The 9,922-nt window shown below is 42.4% G+C and overlaps 1 protein-coding gene across 1 annotated transcript; it reads left to right on the top strand.

Moving 5' to 3' along the window:
- Nucleotides 1-1,780: 1,780 nt before the first annotated feature.
- RAX (retina and anterior neural fold homeobox) lies at nucleotides 1,781-9,303 on the top strand. Its single transcript, XM_030191915.1, has 3 exons — nucleotides 1,781-2,057; nucleotides 2,945-3,186; nucleotides 8,800-9,303. The coding sequence occupies exons 1-3, from the start codon at nucleotides 1,781-1,783 to the stop codon at nucleotides 9,301-9,303; spliced, it is 1,023 nt and encodes a 340-aa protein (XP_030047775.1).
- The last annotated feature ends 619 nt before the right edge of the window (nucleotides 9,304-9,922 follow it).

Genomic DNA, 9,922 nt, shown 5'->3' with positions numbered 1-9,922 from the left:
CACCATCACTGGCTGTCTTTGGATCCTTCTTCTCTTCCCCCCACCCCACCCCACCCCACCCCACCCACCAAGTCCATTCCCTTCATAACTTCTGACTCTTGGAGTTATCGCCATAAACCTTATGGCATGCAGAGAATCAAACCCCACAAGCAGTTTAGACTACAATGGATAATATTAAATAAACAAACACCTTATACAGAGTCTACATCTCAGCAGCTGAAAGGGCCGATCCAATAGCGTTTACTTATGTCATGGTATCTTCTCATATATATGATTAATTCATACACATCTGTTTGTATTTAAATGTATCCATCTATATTTGTTATATAATATATAAAAACAAAATTCAAAGAACAATTCCACTGATCAAGCAACGCTTAAAAACCAAACAAGTGGAACTAAAGTCACCTATGAAACATTGCAAAAAGCAATCACCAAAATAACTTTCTCAATGTTCTTCACTATAATTCGTTCTTCTTATTTTACTTTTTTTAAAAATATATTTTTAATTTAATTTTTGATGCAACAATATAAATGCTATAAGGAGGGGGAAAAAAAGTCCCAGCAGTCACAAGCTTAAGCTGTGGAAACAGACAGAAATACCACAGCAGCCGGTGGACTAAGACCAATCATTGGCAAAAAAAACCCTCCCAAGAACATTTCATTACAAAAAACATTTTTTATGTGTTTGCAAATTTCTCTCATATATTGTGCAATTTAAAAACTGGCTTATAACCTTCTGCTCGCTCTTGACAATATGCTTGAGCAAACACTCAAAATCCTATGCAATATAAATACAGCAGCATTCAGCCTTAGGCTCGGTTTAACGTTCCATATGTGAAGACCGATACAGAAGCACTTAGCTTTTAGGCTTGCCTCATCTCGGACCCGATCCCAAAGAGGACCTGCAGACTTCTTCAGGAGAAACTCAGGGTCATGCACAATTCATCCTGCTATACACAGATTACTATTTATGATCATGAATAATGCAGTTGCAATTTAAAAGTAATTAACTTTTTTCAACTTAGAAATGAAGTCCCTTTTTTTAAGGGTTCCAATCTATTATTATTATTATTATTAACAATAGCGCTACCAGACGCAGTCAGCGCTGAACATCTGACACAGACAGTCCCTGCTCGATAGAGCTTACAATCTAAAAATACAAACAGACAAGACAATTAAATAAAACAATCTAATAAAGTATCAGAATTCGCGATTAACTATATTCTATTTTGCAATCAATTGGTAACCACGAGTAGACTGTAATAATACATCACCAGCTCAGGTGGGCTATATCCCAGCTAAGACAAAAGCGCCTGCTGTAATGAGGATGAGATCTCTCTGGAGAAGCACAGCAGGGACAGCTGACACTTGCACAAAAGAACTTGTGCCAGGGGAATTGCTTTAAAAGTCCCCAGCAAGGCATGTCGCAGCCATTCCTGCCAAAGAGGTCATAGGGAACTGATCCTCGCCTCTTGAATGACACCTAGAGGGAAACCTGGAGGCTCTGACACAGAGGAATCAGAGTTGGTACTACAGATATCACAAAGGGTGCGGATTTGTTACATTTATTAGAACTCAACACCTAATCCTTCTCGGACAGGTTTCTTCTCTGCTGTTGGGCAATAAAGCGGAATTACAATTGTATCAAATACACGCTGAGTCACAGGACATAGTAACACATTTTTGCTGATTAATAGTATTCTTTGAAAACTTCTAAGCGGGGTTCTTTGGCCTGCAGAAACAGGAGCAGCAGGGAAGTGGAACTTTTTTTTTTTCCATGCACCTGCACAGCGCAGCTCTGATCATGTCTGAGGGAAGCTTCTCTTTCTCTGGGCGCTTGGGCAGGAGTCCGGGAGGAAACCCTTCCAGGCTTCACAGCATAGAAGCCATCTTGGGATTTAGCAAGGACGAAAGCATCCTGAATGCGTTCCAAGCTACTTGCAGCCCCAGAGAGGCGAAAGAAGCCGAGAAGAGGAAGCAGTTCCCCAAAGCTCCTGGAACTGAGGAGCAAGCCCAAGTCCAAGTAGCGGAAAGGAGAGCTGAGAACTTTGGAGGTGGGTAATTCAGCCTAAGGGGAAGAGAACGAGGAGGGATGGGGCTGATGGTCAGAGAAGCGCGCTGAGAACCCGGGGGACGCGACCTTGAGCAAGGCGCTTAACCCTCCCTTGCTTCAAGAACAAAATGAAGATTAGCGCGCGTTATCTGCAGCAGGGCCCATAGGAACAAAACGGGTCCTGTGGTAATAACATTCGCTAATCTTCATGAAAAGATTCCCTTAGATTGTGAGCTTTCAGGGATAGAAAAATACCTACTGTACCAAGATTACAGGTGTAAAAGAAAGTAAACAAATAAGCTTTCACCGTATTAAATTTTATTAAATAAAAATGCATAAAAATAGTTTACATTTTGTAGTTTGAATGTTATTTCCTATTTTGTTGTTGCTTGTTCTTGAACAGTTCTAGTGTGGGCACAAGATGTGCAAAGCATTTCCAAAATAAGGGACCCTTTTACTAAAGCACAGCGAGTCTCCAGCACGTGGCATTTCTGGCACTGCTGGAATTTCTGTAAAATTAATACTGCAGGGGTTTTACCTGGTGGTAATTGCTCTGCTCGATTACCGCCAGGTTAACGCAGGAGCCCCTACCACCACCTCAATGGATGGTGGTAAGTGTTCCCCCTGAAATGGCCGTGTGGCGAGTGCAAACTTACCATATGGCCATTTCTTTTTCTTTTTAACCTTTTTTACCCACTGCAGTAAAAGGGGCCCTAGCGCAAAGCAAAAACAGCCGCCACCACCAGATTAGTAAAAAGGCCCCTAAAACTTTAAATCAAACGTCATCCTGCCCCGTCTTCTCTGGTGAAGCGGACCCACTTTCTCTCACTTTTCAGCTTTCAAAGCTGACCCGGGAAATGTCCCTCTTTTTTTTTCCTCCCCACCCAGAGTCCTGTTGTAGCAAACATTCTAATGACTGCATCGGCCAAGAAATAGCAAGTTGTAACAGTGCTGGCAATAAACTGTCCGAGGAAGAGCAGCCCCGAAAGAAACACAGGAGGAATCGGACCACTTTCACCACCTTCCAGCTGCACGAACTGGAGAGAGCCTTTGAGAAATCTCATTACCCAGATGTATATAGCAGGGAAGAGCTGGCTACCAAGGTCAATCTCCCCGAAGTTCGAGTCCAGGTAAAAAGAGGGATCTGCCCTGCTTATGGGCACCTATGAATACCATAGCATTTTAATACTTAAAAAGTAATACAAATATAGCTATCAAGATTTTGGGGAAAAAAATTTTCAACATTTAGATTGTGAAAAGTATAGGTTTGGCTGCTAAGCAGTTCCTGTGATACTACTACTACTACTATTTAACATTTCTATAGCGCTACAAGGCATACGCAGCGCTATACACCAAACAGAAAAGGAGACAGTCCCTGCTCAAAGAGCTTACAATCTAGATAAGACAGGTAAACAGACAGAACAATTAAGGGTAAGGGAAAATAGGGGAGGATAAAGGACAGGGCAAGTGAGTAGTGGTTAGGAGTCAAAAACAGTGATAAAGGGGTGGGCTTTAAGTTTGGACTTGAAAACGGCCAAAGACGAGGCTAGATGCACAGGCTCAGGAAGTCTATTCCAGGCGTGAGGTGCAGCAAGACAAAAGGAACGGAGTCTAGAATTAGCAGTAGAGGAGAAGGGGACGGATAAGAGAGATTTATCTACAGAACGGAGTACTCGAGGGGGGGCGTAGGGAGAGAGAGACGAGAGTGGAGAGGTGCTGGGGAGCAGCAGAGTGAATACGCTTATAAATGGGTTTCCCAAATATTAAATCCTTTTTTAAAGTTATTTAGGAGAGTCATATTTTAATGTAAATTATATAAATGGCTATCTACTGTATATTCTTTAATTTGTGGTGGCACGGTCTCGTAACACCTTTGCAGTAAGCACTAATGCATGCTTACTGCAGGATGAAAACCACTACTGTAGGGCACGCTTAGTTTTGGGATCAGTGCACGCTTCCCACCTGCTAACCGAGTAGCCTAGGATTAGTGTATGGGCCCTTATTGCCTGGAAAATAGGTGTCTGTAAGTGCTCACGTGTTAATGGCCATGCACTAATGGGAGTCGAAAAACAGCAAGGCAGCCGGCTCGCCAAATCCAATATGGAAGACCTTGTAAGAAACACAGTCTTTATTAATAGATTAAAAGCTCCCAGAATTTCAAAATAAAATGCCCGGCATGGTTATGTTTTGCCAGTACAAATCACTGTGTCAGGGGCAGTAGGTCACCAGCTGATGTAAACTTCCAAAATGAGCCTGGCTGGTACTGCTGTTAAAACATAGCTGTATTCACAGCGTCTTCATGAGAGACTGATCCCAGAATCTTGTTTGCTCGCTATTTTTTAACAGCTGCACCAGCCAGGCTAGTTTTGGAATTTTACATCAGCTGGTGACCTACTGCCCCGACGTAACCGTTTTTATACTGGCGAAACATGGCCATGTCGGGCATTTTAAGTTGAAATTCTGGGAGCTTTTAATCTATTAATAAAGACTGTGTTTCTTACAAGGTCTGCCTTGTTGTTTTATCTGTCATGCACTAATGGGGAAATTAGCACTTGGTCATTAATAGGAAAAATGGAAAATGGGGCCATTTTACCGTCACGCTAAAAGCGACCTTAGCACATAGGAAAGCCCTGATCTGGGGCTACCTCCGGCCACTTTTTAGCACAGCTTAGTAAAAGAGCCCCAAAGCTTGATTTGTTAATCCAGTGCAAGGAGCTTCCCTTCTTATTGTGAGAGACTTGTTTTTGAAAGATTGTTTCATTGCCTTTCTCTGATGAGGATCAAGGATTACAGTATTATTATTTGAAAAAAAAGAGAGAATGTAGTCATTTTATTTTTAAAACAGCGAAGGTTTTGTCAACTACTGTGTTTTAACATACTAATTTTATGGACCATATTGCTATATGTGTATTTATTTAGTAAGTGTATAGTCCAATTTCAACAAATATGGGCATTAGGATATAGTTTATAAAAAGTTATTGTTTAATAAATCACTTTAGGTAACTCCTAGATAAATAGTTTAAATCATAAAATTGTTTCAGTTACCTAAATTTTGACATTTGGTAATTGTCAGTGAAAAGAAAAGTCCGGAAGATTTTCTAAACTATGTGGATCTTAAAGCTGCTAGACTGGTAAACTGTTTTTTTTATTTTTTTATTTCAGTACCTGTTTGGTAATGAGCTCTGATTTAGGCCTTCCAGTGCTAATTTGATTAGGCTTCTCGGACAAAGTAAGCTGTAAGCATTCTCTTTAACAAATGGAGCATTTTCTGCCCTCATTATGTTCTTAAGACTTCTTTAAAGTCTAATCAATATAATTAATTCATTTCAACAAATGGAATTTGAACATCGTGCTGTTAATATAAGGCAGGCTGTTAGATTAGTAGCCAAATATGCCCTGCCAGATCTTCAGCTCACAGAGTCATGACATTCTTAACTGCTATACAGAGACACTGGAAAAAAGAGAAATTGCCCCAAGCCCTACATAACAGGGAGTCCAAAGGTAAATTCTGCCTTGAATACAGGACGGTGAGTGCCACTGTTGTCATTCTTAAAACTCTGAAGCTGGCTGTAGACCCAAATTTCAGATGTGCCTCATGGATCCACTTTGATGAACATGAGCTTCTCCTTGTGGCTGCAGCACCAGTGTTCTTACTGTATCAGTGAAGCCAAAGGGCAGGCTTTAAAGAGGTCAGGTAGTCACAGAACCAACGTGGCAAGGGGCCATCCTCAAACGCTTGCCCACAGCTCCATAAAGTGACCCTGCTGCTATATATTTTCTAAATTATCACATAACCCAACACTATTCATTCACAACAACATATCTACAGCTTCCTCCAGGATATGGTACTACTTTTAATTGACCTCAATGGTGATTCATTTCACATAGTCATGGTTGTACTCGCCTGCCCCGTCATAGGTCACCATTTCTAACTTTATTCCAAATTCAAATTATTATTCAAAAAGCTCAACATTTTTCTTATCTTCAAAACCATTGCTTGTGTGCACACTTCGAACACATAGAGGGGCATAGTCGAATGGGGTGCCCAAGTTTTCCTGAGGACATCCTCACAGGACGTCCCTGCAAAGGGGCAGGGAAACCCGTATTATCGAAACAAGATGGGCGGCCATCTTTTGTTTTGATAATACGGTCAGGAACGCCCAAATCTCAACATTTAGGTCGACCTTAGAGATGGTTGTCCCTAGAGATGGTCGTCCCCGATTTTTGGTGATAATGGAAAATGAGGACGCCCATCTCAGAAATGACCAAATCCAAGCCATTTGGTCATGGGAGGAGACAGCATTCATAGTGCACTGGCCCCCCTGACATGCCAGGACACCAAATGGGCACCTTAGGGGGCACTGCAGTGGACTTCAGAAAAAGCTCCCAGGTGCATAGCTCCCTTACAAATCCCACTCCCCACAACTGTACACCACTACCATAGCCCTTAGGGATGAAGGGGGGCACCTAGATGTGGGTACAGTGGGTTTTGGAGGGCTCACATTTATCACCACAAGTGTAACAGGTAAGGGGGGGATGGGCCTGGGTCCGCCTGCCTGAAGTGCACTGCAGTACCCACTAAAACTGCTCCAGGGATCTGCATACTGCTGTCATGGAGCTGGGTATGATATTTGAGGCTGGCATAGAGGCTGTAAAAAATATTAAAAAAATTTTTTTTAGGGTGGCAGGGGGTTAGTGACCACTGGGGGAGTAAGGGGAGGTCATCCCCGATTCCCTCCGGTGGTCATCTGGTCATTTAGAGCACATTTTTGTGGCTTGGTCGTACCACCCGCAAGCCTTAAAACTATTGAAGTGGTGCAAATTCAGGTACAGTGGGTATTTTGCTGTTCCTGGAGGGCTCACAATTACTAAATAAAAGTGTTACAAGTGGGATTTGAACCTGAGTCCTTTGGGTTAAAGCCCCAACCACTAGGCTGCCCCTCTGCTTTGCAGGGGTATCCTTGTGGCCATTCTTTTAAGCATGCTGCCAGAGAGATGACCTTTGCCTTGCTTTTTTTGCCGTTCATATGTTGGATGTTCCAGTTTGTAAAATGGCCGTTCATGCTACATGTCCTCAGCACACAGACATCCATCTCACATAGTTTTGAACAGGAAATTCTGGCGTACTTCCTGTTGGAAAATACACGCGCAGTGGATGTCCATTTTGGATGTTATGAGTTGGATGTCTCTATTCTGACTTGGATGTCCTTTCAAAAATGCACCTCAAAATGTCTTTTTGTGATTGAGCATTGATTGAGAATCAGGGTTCAGTGCCCACTCTGCCACTGGCACTACTTGTGACTTTAGGTAAGTTATTTTTCCTCTGTCTTGTCTCTCGGACAAACTTAATGTAAGCCACCTGAAGTAGAGAAACACTGTGTTTGAATTCCAACTCAGTATCTCAAGATACCTTCATAAAATATGTCTGTTGTGAGGGAGAAATGTAGCAACTGAATGAATGACCTATATCAGATGAATACCTGTCTGCTGTTCCTTGCCTAGTTTGAAAGAGAGACAGACAAGCACCGCTGGGACAAAAAACACATATGTAGGAGTATGTTTATAAAGTTCCAAATAGTTACACTCTCTCTTTTCTAATTTTCAGGCCCAGCTCAAAAATGTCTGATATCCTAGGCAAACCTACTACTACTATTTAGCATTTCTATAGCGCTACAAGGCGTACGCAGCACTGCACAAACATGACCTTTAGCCTCATGCCTTGCTCCCTCTCCCTTCCAGGGGTGGCTCAAAGTCCTTCCCCTTGTGTCTAGTTTCTCTTCCCTCCCTGAGGTATTCAGCATCTCCCCTTTCATACCTCCCTTCAAAATGTCAAGCATCTCCCTCCTTCTCCTCCTCTCCCCCACATGTCCAGCATCTCACCATAGCACTCACTGTCACTGCTCTAATTCAGTCAGGTCAGTCAGCATGGGGTCTTCAGCATCCACACATGCTCAAGGCCTGAGGGGTCCCCCTGTTTGGAGAGGGCATAATGCAGCAAACCTGAGCTGTGCAGGTGCTCAAGGCCCTGTTTTGGCTGGGCTGACTGTGATTGCTGTGCCAGTGGCATCCACCCTCCCCCCCCCCCCCCCCCCCCCACCATCATCACCACACACACATACTGTGCCACCTAATGATCAGTCTGGCCTTCTCCACTTTCCGGTTTCACCTGAAGTCCTCTCCCTCTCCCCACTCCCCCTGCATTTTATATCTTTGAGTGGAAGTTTTAGAAGGCTAGGCCCTAAATGATAAGTTGACCAACATTATAAAGCAGTGAATAGAAATAGAATAAAATAAAACATAGAAAAGAAAATAAGATGATACCTTTTTTAATTGGACTAACTCGATACATTTTTTGATTAGCTTTCGAAGGTAGCCCTATTTCTGATCTGATGAAGAAGGGCTACCTTCGAAAGCTAATCAAAAAATGTATTAAAGTAGTCCAATAAAAAAGGTATTCATCTTATTTTCTTTTCTCTGTTTTATTTTCTTTTATTCTATTTCTATTGACTGCTTTTAGAAGTGGACTAACACGGCTACCACATCTCTCTAACCAACATTATAAAGAAATCAGCGCTAGGTTATTAGATCCCTTAATGATTTTTTTTCTCTCAAGATTCCTCGAAGCCTGGCTAATTTGTATTTTAGTGGCTGGAGCAATTATTTGCTATTAGAAATAAAAAGTAGATTGGTGTTGATTGCTGAGAAAATGGAATAACTTACTCTAAACAGAGATGATTTTTCAGGTCTGGTTTCAAAACAGAAGAGCCAAATGGAGGAGACAGGAAAAACTGGAGATTACTTCAATGAAACTTCAAGATTCTCCTATCCTGTCCTTCAACAGGTCTCCACAGGCCTCTGCCATGGGGACCATAAGTAGCAACTTACCTCTGGAGTCGTGGCTAACTCAGCCAGTGTCAACCAGCACCTCTTTACAGACCCTGCCAGGTTTTGTGGCCTCTTCTCAAAGCCTTCACAGCAGCTACACTCCCCCACCATTTCTGAACTCTCCCTCCATAAGTCATGCTTTGCAGCCCCTTGGGGCATTGGGTCCTCCACCACCACCTTACCAATGTGGACCTAGTTTCATGGACAAATTTCCACTGGAAGAAGCAGACCCAAGAAACAGCAGCATAGCTTCACTGAGGATGAAGGCCAAGGAACATATTCAATCTATTGGAAAGCCATGGCAGACAATCAGAAACGCCTCCACCAACTCCTTTGCACCAACCCAATATCAGCATTCCTAAATATATATTTTTGAGAGTTTCAAAAAAGAAGGATGATAGCCTGTATTTCAGAGTTTGTTCATAGCTGGTATGCACTGTGTTTGAAGGAGAAATAAAATTTAGTGGAATGAATTCTTGAAATGTATTTGGATGAATGGGGCAGTGGTTAGATTTTCCAATATTTGGACAGCTTAATAATGTCAGTGTGTGTTTCAAGTTTGTTTCTCCTTTGGTGTTCTCTACAAATTTATTTTGTTATTATTTATTGGGGAAGACAGCAGAGGGAATGAACAGCATAGCGTGGAAAGGACCTGCAAAAACGAAGAAGTCAGCCAAAAAGTGGGTTGAAGGAAGCGACTATTTGAAAACTTACAAGACTCGACACGATTGTGTTTGGGCAAACTTGCCTGCGTATAAATTTAAGAATGATCCCTGACGCAGGCAAGTTTACCCAAACACAGCTCGTTTTCGGTCTTTTAAGCTGTTTTAATAAACCCGCTTATTTATTGGAAAATGCAGGCTTACCTGTGCGTGGCTGCAAGCATGCTATAGGGCTGCAAGTTACTTATGCGTTTCCTTTTAATACTCGGATCTGGGACCTGTTCGGCATGACACCTACCAAACCCCCCTCCCCCTTTTC

This window comes from Microcaecilia unicolor, chromosome 2, assembly GCF_901765095.1.
Source record: "Microcaecilia unicolor chromosome 2, aMicUni1.1, whole genome shotgun sequence".
In the NCBI taxonomy this organism is placed as follows: domain Eukaryota; kingdom Metazoa; phylum Chordata; class Amphibia; order Gymnophiona; family Siphonopidae; genus Microcaecilia; species Microcaecilia unicolor.
The sequence above is the reverse complement of the archived record's forward strand: the minus strand, read 5'-3'. Positions and strand labels throughout refer to the sequence as shown.